The sequence below is a fragment of the Erpetoichthys calabaricus genome, chromosome 15 (genome assembly GCF_900747795.2).
Source record: "Erpetoichthys calabaricus chromosome 15, fErpCal1.3, whole genome shotgun sequence".
NCBI lineage: Eukaryota > Metazoa > Chordata > Cladistia > Polypteriformes > Polypteridae > Erpetoichthys > Erpetoichthys calabaricus.
The window spans coordinates 84249087-84265516 of NC_041408.2; the positions used below are offsets into that span (position 1 = coordinate 84249087).

The window sequence follows — 16430 nt, forward strand, 5'->3', positions numbered from 1 at the left end:
CACATGCACACTCCACACAGGGAGGACTCGGGACACGACCCTTCCTGCCCCACTGTGCCGATACTTAGAATTTAACACATGATTATTCTTATTATGATTGAAAACCATAATTCCCCATATCATATCTGTTTGATTTTTCAGAATCCTTTCTCTTTTGACCATTGCTGTTATTAGTAAAGTAGAGTGTTCTGTTCTTCCCCTATTTCCATCCATCCATTATCCAACCCGCTGAATCTGAACACAGGGTCACAGGGGTCTGCTGGAGCCAATCCCAGCCAACACAGGGCACAAGGCAGGAACCAATCCCGGGCAGGGTGCCAACCCACCTCAGTCTTCCCCTATTTAGTTATTATTATTATTGTAATACTGCTCACCATGTTTGTCTCCTCACAACCCCTTAGGTGGTGTAACGTGCTGTAATACTCCGCACAGAGCTGTTTACTTCTTCCCACAGCGATAGGGGCTCTCATGTCTCTTACATATTTAAATGTCCTCTCCTGCCTCTTACATATTTAAACATCTTCTTTCTTCTCACTCGCACATCCCCACGGTCGTTTTTAATTACTTGACATAATTTACAAAGCCGATCCCCGCTTTTCCATCGACAAAGACCACCATGCTCGCCATACGCACCGGTGCACTCGGGGTTGTAGCACTCCCTGCTCTCGGCCCAGTGTCCTCGACATTCTGACCCTCCGTGTGCCGCCGCCGAGCACTGTCTGCTTCTCTGCTGGGTGCCATTGGAGCAGGTCACTGAGCATTGACCCCACGGAGTCCACTCTTGCCATTGGCCGTCCACTACAAGGGGGGAAAAAAAAAAGCAAGACAGATATATCAGGTTTAAAAAATGGACAGAGCAGGTCTGCTGTAGTTTTTAATCACTAAAAGTCAGTGATGCTTTATGTTATATAGCGCCTTTCACGGTCAGGGCTGACTCGAATCATTCAAGAGTTAGTATTGCAGCACACAAGTCCTCCATATTGCAGTGGCTATGCAGAGAGGGGCAGAAATTGCGGGCTGTGGAGTAAAACAAGACAACAACCAGTCTCTGAATTGCCTTTCCCGGAATTTCTTCCATTTTTTTTTCCCTACAGGGTTTTGTATTTTTGGGAATTTTTGCTTTTCTTGTCTTATCAAATCTGGGGGTCTGTTAAAGCCCATTGAAGTTTTCCTTGTTTGATTTTGGGTGATACCACAAATCAGGTGTTGCTGTTGAATCTTAAACATATGTTGTTAAGATTTTTGGGAACCCCACCCAAACCCACCAGGGCCAGTATCACCTGACTCTGAACCACAGTCTCTGCACTTAACTGGACAAATGTGTTGGGCAGAAGTCCATCCACCCATCCATCTTCATAACCTGCTTTTGCTGTGGCGCAGCCGGAGTTCATTCCACAGAGAACAACTGGGCAGGACACCAGCATTCAGTAGTAGTGTGAAAGGCGCTTGTTGTGACGGGATACAAGTTGATAAATGTTTTGTATGTCTTAATTTGTAACTTAGACAAAGCAAATGTAATATTAGTGTTACATTATTGATATGAACAGCAATGGTTTGATGGTTTAAGAATCCATTCCCCCCTTTTAGGACTGAGACTCTTTGTAATTTTAGGACAGGATTGGGGTGAAGTGCCTCAGACAAGTTTGGCTAATATTTCTCTGCTAAAGTCTCTCGGTCAACCCCCTCAGGAAAGCCAGGCTGCCTAACTGCCAAGCTTCACCTTAACACCTGGTTTGGAGGGCAGGTGTGAGGGTATTCTGTGGTCTGAAGTATGGCTGTTTGGGATTGGCTTGTATCAGAAACCTTTAAGTACCACGACGCCCTATTGGCTGTAGGGGTTGGACAGAGAGTCTCTAGATTGGCTTGCTTTACCTCACTCTCTCTCTTATCAAACTGAGGAAAGAACATCTGACACAAATCATGAACTGAAAAGGACAACACAATGAAGAGCACAGCTTGGCAGCCATATTGAGACAGGCATGCGGCCTGTTCTGAACAAAGCTGACCACAAATGAGGACTTAACTGGAGACATTTAAAGTAACTAACAAGTCTGTGTGCCACCTGAAACTACACATCAGCATTTATCAGGTTGTATGGTTGCCAATATTCGAATGTACTTTGCATATTGTTATTGTTTATGACTATGGGAGCAGATTCACACCCAGTGGCATGGATCGTGGACTATATTACAGACAGACCTCGGTATGTGCATTTCGGGAACTGCAGGTCTGACATTGTGGTCAGCAACACAGGAGCGCCGCAGGGGACTGTACGTTCTCCAGTCCTGTCCAGCCTATATACATCGGACTTCCAATACAACTTGGAGTCCTGCCACGTGCAAAAGTTCACTGACGACACTGCTATCGTGGGCTGTATCAGGAATGGGCTGGAGAAGGAGTATAGGAACCTAATCAAGGACTTTGTTAAATGGTGCGACTCAAACCACCTACACCTGAACACCAGCAAACCAAAGAGCTGGTGGTGGATTTTAGGAGGACCAGGACCCTCATAGACTCCGTGATCATCAGAGGTGACTGTGTGCAGAGGGTGCATACCTATAAATACCTGGGAGTGCAGCTGGATGATAAACTGGACTGGACTGCCTATACTGATACTCTGTGTAAGAAAGGACAGAGCCGACTATACTACCTTAAAAGGCTGGCGTCCTTCAACATCTCCAATAAGATGCTGCAGATGTTCTATCAGACGGTTGTGGCGAGTGCCCTCTTCTACACGGTGGTGTGCTGGGGAGGCAGCATAAAGAAGAGGGACGCCTCACGCCTGGACAAACTGGTGAGGAAGGCAGGCTCTATTGTAGGCATGGAGCTGGACAGTTTGACGTCCATGGCAGAGCGACGGGCGCTAAGCAGACTCCTGTCAATCATGGAGAATCCACTGCATCCACTAAACAGGATCATCTCCAGACAGAGGAGCAGCTTCAACGACAGACTGTTGTCACCGTCGTGCTCCACTGACAGACTGAGGAGATAGTTCATTCATCACACTATGAGACTCTTCAATTCCACCTGGGGGGGTAAACGTTAACATTTAACATTATACAAAGTTACTGTCTGTCTGTTATACCTGCATTGTTATCACTCTTTAATTTAATATTGTTCTTTATCAGTATGCTGCTGCTCGAGTATGTGAATCCCCCTTGGGAATTAATAAAGTATCTATCTATCTATCTATCTATCTATCTATCTATCTATCTATCTATCTATCTATCTATCTATCTATCTATCTATCTATCTATCATATAGTGCCTTTCATATCTATCTACCTATCTATTATATAGTGCCTTTCATATCTATCTATCTATCTATCTATCTATCTATCTATCTATCTATCTATCTATCTATCTATCTATCATATAGTGCCTTTCATATCTATCTATCTATTATATAGTGCCTTTCATATCTATCTATCTATCATATAGTGCCTTTCATATCTATCTACCTATCTATTATATAGTGCCTTTCATATCTATTTATCATATAGTGCCTTTCATATCTATCATATAGTGCCTTTCATATCTATCTATCTATCATATAGTGCCTTTCATATCTATCTATCTATTATATAGTGCCTTTCATATCTATCATATAGTGCCTTTCATATCTATCTATCTATCTATCTATCTATCTATCTATCTATCTATCTATCTATCTATCTATCTATCTATCTATCTATCTTATAGTGCCTTTCATATCTATCTATCTATTATTTAGTGCCTTTCATATCTATCTATCTATCTATCTATCTATCTATCTATCTATCTATCTATCTATCTATCTATCATATAGTGCCTTTCATATCTATCTATCATATAGTGCCTTTCATATCTATCTATCTATCTATCTATCTATCTATCATATAGTGCCTTTCATATCTATCTATCATATAGTGCCTTTCATATCTATCTATCTATCTATCTATCTATCTATCTATCTATCTATCTATCTATCTATCTATCTATCTATCTATCTATCTATCTATCTATCTATCTATCTATCTATCTATCATACATTGTTTAAATTGTAACTTAAGTCCTGCTTGTCTTTTACTACACCTAATTGTCTGAGTTTATAGATGTAGAAGGGAAGGTGGGGAGAAGTTATAAAGTACAATACCTTATAAACAGTGGTAAGTCTGTGAGATGTGAGGCATTCTGGCAAAGGCTACACATTAATAATACAAAAGGGGAAAGTAGAGCTATATAATACTCTACCAAGACAAAACAGTACTATATAAATAAAATGTTATTATCTTATTATTGGAAAGAAAATGGGTTTCCCAGCTGTCCATGAGACCGACTACATCAAATCCTCCTGGAAACAATGAAGAATGACGTTTAAACACATTGATGTCAGGTAGCATGTGCAGTGGGGGCTGGGGGGGGGGGGGTCTTTTGGCCTTGAGCTCCCCCAGATATTATGTTGTTTGTTTTTTTTTCTTGGGCAGATTTGTGGACAATGAAATTTTATGTCAGTAAATGTAAAGTATTACACGTAGTAAAAATATGCAATGGGTGGTCTGAAAATTTGAGAGTACACCTTATGAGAAGGATTTAGGAGTCATAGTGGACTCGACACTATCACCTGCCAAACAGTGTTCAGAAGCCATTAAGAAGACTAACAGAATGTCAGGTTATATAGCGCCTGGATGTCAACAAATGTAAATATAACACATAGGAAATAAAAATGTGAGGTTTGAGTACACAATGGGAGGCCTAAAAATTGAAAGTCCCCCTCATGAGAAGGATTTAGGAGTCATAGTGGGCTTGTCACTAGTGTTCAGAAGCCATTAAGAAGACTAACACAATGTCAGGTCGTATAGCGCCTTGATGTGTGGAGTACAAGTCACAGGAGGTTCTGCTCAAGTCTTTACAACACACTGGCGAGGCCTCATCTGGAGTCCTGTGTGCAGTTTGGGTCTGTGGGCTACAAAAAGGACATAACAGCACTAGAAAAGGTCCAGAGAAAAGCGACTAGGGTGATTCAGGGCTACAGGGGAATTATGAGGAAAAATGAAAAGAGCTGAGCCTTAAGGAGATGAAGAGGAGACCTGATTGGAGTGTTTAAAATGATGAAGGGAATTAGTCCAGTGGATCGAGATGGTGACTTTAAAATGAGCTCATCAAGAACACGGGGACACAGTTGGAAACTTGTTTAGGGGAAATTTCACACAAACATTTGGAAGTTTTTCTTTACACAGAGTACGATAGACACTTGAAATAAGCGACCAAGTAGTGCAGTAGACAGTAGGACTTTAGGAACTTTCAAAACTCGACTTGATGTTATTTTAGAGGAATTAAATGAATAGGACTGGCAAACTTTATTCGGCTGAATGGCCTGTTCTCGTCTAAATTGTTCTAATTACAGACAGGTGACTGTCACCTTTGTGTCACCTGTGATTCATTTGTGTAAACCTGGAGCTCCCAAAGCATAGAGGTGTAAATACTTCTGCAAGCACTACCTTTCAATTAAATATCTACAGAAAATGCTTTAGTTTGACTTTGGAAATGTATTGTTACAATATAAGAGTTCTCATTAAAATACTAAATGGATAAATATGTGGACAAATCATGCAGAAAAAGAGGATGACTATCAAAGGGATTGAATACTTTTGCACAGCATTGTGATTTATAACAAGGATGGTGGAATCCCAAAGGCCTTCCGTAACATAGCAGGCATTGCTCTACTGCACGTCAGTGGCCTGAGTCTGCTCAGATTGGCTCCTGGACACCATGTTGGTCATTTCTGTATTTCGACAAAGCTGGCCGAGGTGAATGGCAACTGGCACAAAGCTGCCTCTCTGCAGGCCGACTTCCACCTACCCACACACAAGATGACCGATTTGAACAAAAAGTCCAGAAATAACAGAAGCCCTCTCTCCGTGGAGTGTCAGTCACACGTTTAGGGTACACTAACCTGACCAAAGCGTGGGCAGTGGAATTAAAATAAGGTTAGCGGCCTGAAGTCAGGAAGGGGAAGTGAAGACGTCTTCAAAATACAAGCAGAGCCCTGCCAGCCGATTGACGGAACTGCAGGGGGAACGCGTTGGAGCCTCATACAGGACCTACACTGCCCCGTACCCGAAACAATACGGCGAAGAGAAATCCACGGCCGCCATTAAAAGACACACTGAAATGGAAAAATTTTTTTTAAAAAAAACAACAACTCCACCTCTGCAGTCTTCATCCGATAATCGGATTCCTGCTTTTATTCCGCCACATACCTTCCTGTTCATTGGAGCCAAAAATTGCATTACATTTTCTTCTGTCATATTGTTGATATAAAAAGTTAGGATGAAATAAAGCATAAAATTAAAAAAAAAAAATCTGTTTATTCTATATGCCGCTCATTTTTGCCGCGCTAGTTTGCTAATTTACATACGGCGGTACTTTGGAGGAAACGCTACGCCCAAACTGTGGTGGGTTGGCACCCTGCCCAGGATTGGTTCCTGCCTTGTGCCCTGTGTTGGCTGGGATTGGCTCCAGCAGACTCCCGTGACCCTGTGTTCGGATTCGGCGGGTTGGAAAATGGATGGATGGATGGCTACGCCCAAACTTTGCAATTATTTTACTTTTTTTTTTTTTTTGCGCTAATAACTAGACATGCAAACTGTGCAACTGTCTTACTTTGACGTCCTAAAAAGCCGGACACGGAAATCAGCGGCTGGGTTTACAGCTTGGGTGCGATCGGCTCCTCGAAAGGCCCACTCTGCTTTACGGCAGGACAAAAACTACACGCCTTCTATTGGAAGGTTTTACGGACGGTGGTCTTCTCTGTTTGAAATGCTCCGATTATTAGGGTGAGCTGAATTACAATCAACTGGCACTACCGGAAAAAAACAAAAACTGAAAAATCATCAAATACGACTTCTTACTAACAAATATAACAAACACACCAAGTAAGCAGACACTAAATGTGGTGAAGTGCGCATGCGCGGGGTACAGTGCGATGCGTGATATTACTGTCAGAGAACGTTAGAGGCGTTTTACGGAGATACAAATAAGTATTACTGCGAGAGGAAATTAAAGGTACACAATACAGTGACGCATATTACAGCCACATACAAGCCAGCATTACTGTCAAGAGGAGATTAAAGGCATATTACCGACGCGCACGCCTGTATTACCGCCAGAGAAAATTAAAGGTATATTACGGACGTATATATTACGGATGTACAAGCCAGCGGACGTACAAGACGGTATCCTTCAATAAGTGCGCGCACAAAAAGGGCGACCTCAATTGGGCACAGCGAATAAAAGCGCGCGTAAATAAAGATCTGCACCTTTGTTGCTCTTCACATATTCCAGAGCATTTTAACTAAATTATCTACTAACGCCTTTATTCGCCGCGCTTCAATTGAGGTCGCCCTTTTGAAGCTCGCCTTTTTGTGCGCTCCCTTATTGAATAGAGCCGTACAAGACAGTATTACTGTCACAGAAAATTAAAGACACACAATACACGGCGGCAGCCCACGAAGAACGGTCAGCTCAGCAAGTAAACATCAACAAAAGAAAGGCTGAAAGACAAAGAAAAATATGACCAACAAAAAGAATGAGGTCAAAGTCCCTTGCCATTTAATACAGACTGTTCCTACTAATGTTTATGAACTACTGTTCTAGCGCCCGTTAACGGGCTAAATGACTAGTAGATTATAACTTAGGAGCAGTTGTTTTAAACATACATACAAAATGTACACACAGGTAAAATTCCATTACAACGAACTCACAGGGACCTAAAAAATATTTCGTTGTAATGTAAACTTTGTTGTACAGTGATCCCTTGCTATATCACGCTTCGACTTTCACGGCTTCACTCTATCACGATTTTTTCACATACACGCTTACGTCACTACGCATGCGCTTTCTGAGAACTTTTATCTAAGCCCCACGATGGCTCCTAAACATGTTGCTTTTTCTAAGCCTTCTGACAATGAAACTAAGCGCCGGAGGAAGATGCTTACCATCCAGGAGAAGGTGAAACTCTTGGATATGATCAAAGATGGCAATACCCTACAAAAGCCTCCTCACGCATATGAAAAGACAGCGCCAGAAACTGCCTGTCAAGATGTTCTTCAGCTGCGCACCCAGACACCCACTGCCTACTCCTATTACTCCTTCAGCGGAAGAAGACAACGACGCACCTGCTGAAGATACTGCACCACCTGAAGACTCTCCTACTGAGGTCGTGCCTTCATAGGTTAGTGGTTGTGTGTAAGAACTGTGTGTGTGTGTAATTAAATGTACAGTACAATAATAATAATATGATATTTGTAACATCTAATATGTCTTATTTTTTCTTATTTTGTCTAATATATTGGGTAATACGAGTGTAATGGTGACTAAAGGGTGTTATTTCATGTCTAGAGGGCTCTAACAATGTTAAAAACGTATTTAGAAGGTCGTAAACAGGTTTTCTATACTCTAACTGCAAAAATATCCATCCATCCATTATCCAACCCGCTGAATCCGAACACAGGGTCACGGGGGTCTGCTGGAGCCAATCCCAGCCAGCACAGGGCACAAGGCAGGAACCAATCCCGGGCAGGGTGCCAACCCACCGCAGGACACACACAAACACACCCACACACCAAGCACACAGTAGGGCCAATTTAGAATCGCCAGTCCACCTAACCTGCATGTCTTTGGACTGTGGGAGGAAACCGGAGCGCCCGGAGGAAACCCACGCAGACACGGGGAGAACATGCAAACTCCACGCAGGGAGGACGCGGGAAGCGAACCCAGGCCCCCAGGTCTCCCAACTGCGAGGCAGCAGCGCTACCCACTGCGCCACAGTGCCGCCCTGCAAAAATATTCGATTTATAAATAAAGAATCCTACTTCACGAAAATTAATTTATCTCGGTAGAGTCTGGAACGGATTAACCATGATAAACGAGGGTTCACTGTAATGAGATTCTGTATTTGTAGCTATAGTGCTTTCTTTAACTTGTATCCAGGCGTTTTGAATCATTTCAATAGCTTCTTTCGCGTTAATTTTAATCTCCTCCTGGAAGATTGTCTGTTGTTGGGGCAGGGCAATAGGAGGCTCACGGCGCTGCAATGAAGCGCCACAGAACCAAATCATAAAAGATCAGGGTCACGCTATAATATGAGTGTCCCGATTCTGTACATGCTTTTGTTTATTGGTGTAGGACATGTGCAACCCAATATGGAAAAATCCTATAATCTAAAAATACATCATTAAAACCTTGGATTGCGAGTAACTTGGTCTGCAAGTGTTTTGCAAAACGAGCTAAAATTTTTAATAAATTTTAACTTGATAAACGAGCGAGTTCTTGCAATACGAGTAGTCAGGCCCGGTCTTAGGTATTATGGGGCCCTAGGTGAAAGGGGGGTCCAGGGGGGTCCCCCTGGAAGCTCTGTGAAATGCGTGAAAATTAGACCAAGGAGTCGATCCGGGGCCCTAGGCGGTCACCTACTTCGCCTATGCCTAAGGCCGGGCCTGATTGGGACAAATAATGCTGTAGTATATTTAAGTATATATGACAGTTGCTCACTCGGACAATTTGTTTTGGGGGCCCCCAAAAAGGCGGGGGCCCTAAGCTATAGCTTGTGTAGCTTATACGTAAATCCTGCACTGCGAGTAGTCCGTATACACTTTGTCTTCCGAGCGTCACTGATCACAACTGGGCTGATGGTTCTTCTCTCTCTCTCTCTCTCTCTCTCTGCGGGATTGTGGGTAATCGTCTCCCATGCTCGGTCTCAGTCGGCATGCCTCACTCATATAGTCAACATCCGTACGAGCACATACTGTACACTACAGCATTGTGACCACGTGTGTGTGCTGTGACGTGTCAGTCCCCTGTCATGCACCCCAACACATGAAGCTGTGTCCCAGTACTTTAGCAAAACCAGCTTTTATTCAGCGTGAAACAGGAACAGCAGGGTTATTTATTGTAGCGGGATCTGCCGCTGTCCTATACACAGACACAGCAAACAGGTAGAGTCGTGACCAGGTTAGTGACCAAATAACACCATGTCCTTGCATTACCCATGGAAGGCAGATGCTTATAGCATGACCGTGACCTGTTCAGATTTGCTTTTGTGGCGAACTGCAACAGCGCTGGGAACCGGCAGATGCTTTGGGATGCAGAACGTCGTCCTGTTTGGGGAGGGGCAGGGGGGTCCCAAAAGAGTTTAGAAACCTTACAGTGCATAAGGCATTTTTTTATTTTGTGTGAAAGTGTGGTGACTCTTCAGGCAAAAGCATCTGTCGTTGGCGAAGTTTCCTTATTAAAGTCGCAAAAAAGAAAAAGATTCCACTGAGCCAACAGATAGCAGGGATTCCGTTAGTTCGAGTGAAAGTCGTCCTACACAGTAACCCTCCTCCTCCTCCTCCTCCTCTTCTCTCTCGTCTCCCTCTCACCAGCCATTATTCTTTTCAAAGGTAAAGTGGAGGTTAATTTGTTTTATGTATTTTTACTTTATATTTTGTATTAATCATTTTTATATGAATAGTTTTGGGTTGTGGAACAAATCATCTGAGTTTCCATTATTTCTTATGGGGAAATTCACATTGATATACGAGTGCTTTGGATTACAAGCATGAATCCGGAACGAATTATACTCGCAAACCGAGGCACCACTGTATCTATTTACTGTATATATCTCTTATATACATATATATGTACACACATTGTCACACACACGTGTTTAGGAGACAACTAAAGGGCCTGAGTACATGTGATTCCATGCCGGACCAGGGGGTGGCGAAGTGCACTAATTCTCCCTCTTGATCTTTTGCAGACCATTCTAGGGAAATCCTCTCCCGGCTCTGGGGCAGCCTATGATGTCACTTCCGGTTCCGGTCATGATGACATCACTTCCTCCACTGGCCTATAAAGCTGCCATCTTGTGTATAGAGAATGAATTCTGTTTTGGACTCTGTTGTGTGAACATGTCTGTTCTTTGGAATAAATTCTGCAGCCGGGAAAAATTATATGGGTGGCTGCCCCAAACCTTCTCAGAGTCTTATGGTCGTTTTTCTGACTATATATATATAAATATATATATATATATATATATATATATATATATATATATATATATATATATATATATATATATATTCACGGCATTCGAAGTCTGTGTCACAATCTGATTGTATGGGTGGTTACCTACCAGGTAACGCTTGTGGTTGGCCAGCAATCTGCTAACATCCGCCACAGTGCCCTCAGTTTGTGAGGAGCAGATCATAGAATGGTTGAAAATAGTTTACTGTCAAATAAATACAAAGAGTACACGACACGTGTTTCGCCCTCATTCTGGGCTCATCAGGTGTACACACTCCACTGCACTCCCTCTCGGGAATCGAACCTCGGACGTCAGCGCCAGGTAACCACCCATACAATCAGATTGTGACACAGACTTCGAATGCTGTGAATGTAATTACCCCGATCTACATGCTGTCAAATAAACAAACCACACGCCGTGGCGCAACGTTAGGGGCATCGCCTCTGGCGCTGACGTCCGAGGTTCGATTCCCGAGAGGGAGTGCAGTGGAGTGTGTACGCCTGATGAGCCCATAATGAGGGCGAAACACGTGTCGCGTACTCTTTGCATTTATTTGACAGTAAACTATTTCAACCATATATATATATATATATATATATATATATATATATATATGTATGTATATATGTATATATTTGCAGCTGGAGATCCACAAAGGGAGAAAATGAATCACGTATCATAAAGTAGTTTTTATTTCTGAGCTTTCAGCCGCTGCCAGGGGTCTTCATCAGAGGATAATGCTTAGACTTACAAGAATCAAAGGCAATATATAGCAAAAGTTGTGGGCTGGGGCGTCAAGCTAAGTCAGTGTGTTCAGTTTATTTATTATGCTGCTTCTTAAGTTTGTATATGCTGGGTTTATGTCCAAATGTCTGTTGATGGCGTTCTTGTTTGATAGCCAAGATTCGGCCAGTTCTCTGGCACTTTTAGTACTGGCCTTAAATCTTACTTGTGCCTTTGTCCCAGTTAAATGTACAGTATGTCCGGTTGATTTAGTATGCATATAGCTCATATATATTGTGGCAGAGGTGCTATATAGGCGTCGACCCGACACAGACTGACAACGGAGGCACGTAAAAATGAAACAAAAGGATTTATTTTTCTTCAGCCGTGGGGCATATCTTCCCCGTGTCCCACAGGCCCAACACAGTCCCCAAAACACACCCAAAAGCACGCTCTCTTCTTCCTCCACTACTCCTCCCAGGCAGCTTTGTCCTCCTTCTCCTCCCGACTCTGGCGCCTTGAGTGGTGGCTGCAGGCTTCTGTTATAGCCCACCCAGAAGTGCTTCAGGTGATAATTAGCCTAATTCAGGCTGCACTTCCAAGTGTGGCTGCATGGGGCTCGTTAAGCCGTGCAGCTTCTCCCGGCGGTGGGCACGGAGTCCAACGTGGCTCAGCCCTGAAGTCCCACACCTGTGGCCCCGATTTAACCCAGGAGGGCTGCCACCATGCGTTCTGGGGGACGTAGTGTGCATCCCATGGCTGCTCCCCCGGTCCCAGTGTCAAAGGGGCGTCCCGGCCATCCGCCACAATATATATATATATATATATATATATATATATATATATATATATATATATATATATATATATATATATCAAACATCTGTATGTCTCTCTGCTTTTTTTCTATAATTTGCTTGAACGTTCCGGTTGATTTGGCGACTTCTCTCATCCCACTAAGTATCATAGTTCACTAGCGGTACTGATTTATTCACGTGAATCCGAGAGACAAGCTGTGGGCCAAGGGGAAGGGGAAGTGGCGTGGACCCACCTCGCTCATGCGCCAGCCTCCTCCTGCCACATGTTGGAGCGCACCTTAAGTGCGATACCCATTTGTTCAGCAGACATTATCATCTAGAGATTGTTAAGGAGTAACGTTTGACGTTTTTGAGAGAGAGATCACAGCTCCGTGTGTTGTAGAGGGTAGCTGCTGATCGCCAGAGATATCACGGCCTTGTGCTTTTCTCCCCACGCAGAGGACGCTCTCCCGTCAGAGCTGAACACCATCAGATACAGTGGTGATGTTTGACTTTGGAGTGTACCTACCTTCTGCCTGGCCAGAATTACATTTTTTTTTAAATTGATTTTTAAAGTTGGTCCTGTTTCACTACTACGTGGGCAGAGCCGCTGGGGACAGCTAGTAACTGATAGTTATGATTTTCACAAATGTATTACATATTGATTATATTGAATGAGTTGCTAACTGTCAGCTTTTGCCTTTAACACCCATAAAAAGTATTTTAATGAAAGCCTCTTGATCTGTGACCCAGTCCCACTGCTACTTTACCACAAATACAAGTATGGATAAGAAAACAAGTACAATCGAGTGTGGCAGAATCCTGACTCCTAGAGTCTTGTGTATCAATAACTAGTAAGGACACGTGAAATGAAACTAATCGCACATTTCTGCAATTGACAACTGTATTTAAGAAATGTTACCAGTATCCGTAATTATGTCCTCCCTTTCCATGTACTGAGTGGCTCCACGTATGTGTCAATGATGGTATTCTTCACATCCTGAACTGGTTTTGTGACTGACTTTGACGATGTCTTTTGTCTGTGTGTGTGTTTTTCTTTATTCTACTCTCCCATAAAGCTGTGAGGGGTGATGCACACAGATAACTGTTGTTGTCAGCCACAGTAGCTTGTAACTCCTCCAGAATTCTCAGAGGTGTCTTGGTGGCCTCCTTCACTTCTGTTCTTAAATTTTTGAGGATGACCGGCTTTAGCAGATTTCCAAGCTGTGCCATGCTCTGTCCATTCCATCATGACTGGTTTAATTGGATATCCTGTGACTCGAGCGTTTTCTTCTCACCTTCCCCTAATTTATGCTTTTCATGGAGTTGCTTGGCGTGTTCTTTTCTCATCATTGTGTGGGTCAGGCCGCCAAATGGACTCATCACAGGACTAGGGACAGTCAGACTGCGGACATCTCTGTTTGAATTCATTGTGTGACTTCTAAAACCAATTGGAGGCGCAAGAGTTGGTTTAGGGGACGGTGATCTGTAGGGGGCACCACTGAGCCTCCAACACAAGTCCCAATTAAAATAATGATTTAACAAATAGCTGTACAGGTGATATAGAAACACAGCACAGGCACAATTTCTTTCTTTCTTTCTTTCTTTCTTTCTTTCTTTCTTTCTTTCTTTCTTTCTTTCTTTCTTTCTTTCTTTCTTTCTTTCTAATTAAAATAATGATTTATTTTAACAAATAGTTGTACAGGTGATGTAGAAACACCGCGAAGGCACAATTTCTTTCTTTCTTTCTTTCTTTCTTTCTTTCTTTCTTTCTTTCTTTCTAAACACCGCGAAGGCACAATTTCTTTCTTTCTTTCTTTCTTTCTTTCTTTCTTTCTTTCTTTCTTTCTTTCTTTCTTTCTTTCTTTCTTTCTTTCTTTCTTTCTTTCTTTCTTTCTTTCTTTCCAATTAAAATGATTTATTATAACAAATAGCTGTACAGTTGATGTAGAAATACAGCACAGGCACAATTTCTTTCTTTCTCTCGCGAGAGTGGTGAGTGGGCGGAGCTCTGTGAGAAGTGAGAGTGAGAGCGGGAGTGTTTGAAGGTTTGTGATTTTACTGTTTTTTTTTTTTTTCCTGCTTTTTTGTTCTTAATTGTTATTCTGTCTCTGACTGTTAATCTTTTGGGTGGAGTGGTTTATTCTGAGGAAGGCCAGAATGGCCTCCTCAGGAGGGGTCCGTTTTCGGAACGGTGATTTCGAAAAACTCACCCGACAACATGGAGTAAAGCTAATGCCAGAAGCGACCTGTTCTCTGGAAGAATGTGTATTGGCTGTAGGGAATGTAATAGGCTGTGACAATGTTCGTTCAGCCTAAAGAATGAGCAGTGCGGTGGTTGTGTTTGTTGCTACAACGGATTTTGTCCATAGATTGGTAGAAAATGGAGTTGTTATAAAAGACACTTTAACTCCCGTAATGCCTCTTACAACTCCGGCAAAAAAGATTACCCTATCTAATGTACCTCCTTTTCTATCTAACGAGACCCTTGAAAGAGAGCTATCTCGCTATGGACAGTTAATCTCATCTATCTATCTATCTATCTATCTATCTATCTATCTATCTATCTATCTATCTATCTATCTATCTATCTATCTATCTATCTATCTATCTATCTATCTAAACGTATACCTTTAGGATGTAAAGCACCCCAGTTGAAGCATGCGATGTCTTTTCGGAGGCAAGTTTTAATGATTTTAAAAAATACAGCGGATGAGTTAAACGTAGCATTGAGGTTCCAAGTGGACGGTTGCGAATACGGTATCTTTGTCACCTCGGAACCGATGAAATGCTTTAAATGTGGCAAAGCTGGTCATGTAGCAAGAGATTGCAAAGATGTTGTTAAAGCTGCAAAATCAGGCAAACAACTGACCATAGATGAGACCCCCGACCGCCCTGGGGATGAGACAGATTCGGCAGAGACGGCGTCTGCAGTTAATAACGCGGCAGAAAGTAGCGGCGGGATCGCTGTTGTTCAGAATGAAGACGCTGCTAGCGATCAGACTGCGTTGGTCCATTTGATCAGCGATTCGCTTAATGCTGATCCCAAATTAAATAGGGATAATGGAAATCAGGACAACCCTGTGTTAGAGTCTGGAAACATTGCTAATGAGTCGGATGTCGTGGAGGTATCGGACTCTGCTACAGAATCGGTGGTCACAAGCATATGGGGCGATATGGACATGGAGTGTGTCGGCTCCGACAGTACTTTCAAAACACCAAAGGCTGTTAAAAGACACTGTGGGGCAGATGAGCAAGTTGCTTCTAAAAAAAGAAGCTTTGAGGAGACTGCAGCTGCGGTTGACACGGAAGCGTCCTCGGTTTCAGATTGTGGGGAGGACGGTTATTTAACTGATTCCTCTGTTGTGTCAGAAAGTAGTCAGGACACCACAGAAGGATATGGATTCTACAGAATTAGAGCCTTTCTGATTGAAACAAAGGGGAAAAGAGTGGATGTACAGAACTTTTTTCCGGATGTTAAATTATTTATTTCCTCCGTTAAACGGTTACTGAAGCAAAGATCGGGCACTGAGGTTTTTTCAGACAAGGAGGGGTGGAGGCTTAGAAGTATTTTAAGAAAATTACATACCTCTGCTAATTTAACAACTTGTTAATAATGGCTAAAGAATCAACATTTTTTATATTACTTAATGGTTTTATAACATTTGTTTTGGTTCCATTATTTATTTTACCAATGTACGATTTTAAAATTGGGAGTCTTAATGTTGCCGGTTGTAAGAGCCGTCTCAAGATAGCGAAAGTGTGCGACTTCCTGAGAGGGAAGCATCTGACAGTGGCTTACCTGCAGGAGACGCACAGCGAAAATGCTCTTGAAATTGAGTGGCAGAAATGCTGGGGAGG

At 42.7% G+C, this 16430-nt stretch overlaps 1 protein-coding gene across 4 annotated transcripts in view; it reads right to left on the minus strand.

Annotated features, from left to right (window-relative positions):
- Positions 1-16430, minus strand: part of adgrb3 (adhesion G protein-coupled receptor B3) — an 872307-nt gene that overhangs the window by 469258 nt on the left and 386619 nt on the right. For all 4 annotated transcript variants that reach the window (XM_051919125.1, XM_051919127.1, XM_051919124.1 and 1 more), the window contains one exon: positions 634-798. In XM_051919125.1, the coding sequence (XP_051775085.1) occupies positions 634-798 (165 nt within the window). The remainder of the gene's footprint in view (positions 1-633; positions 799-16430) is intronic.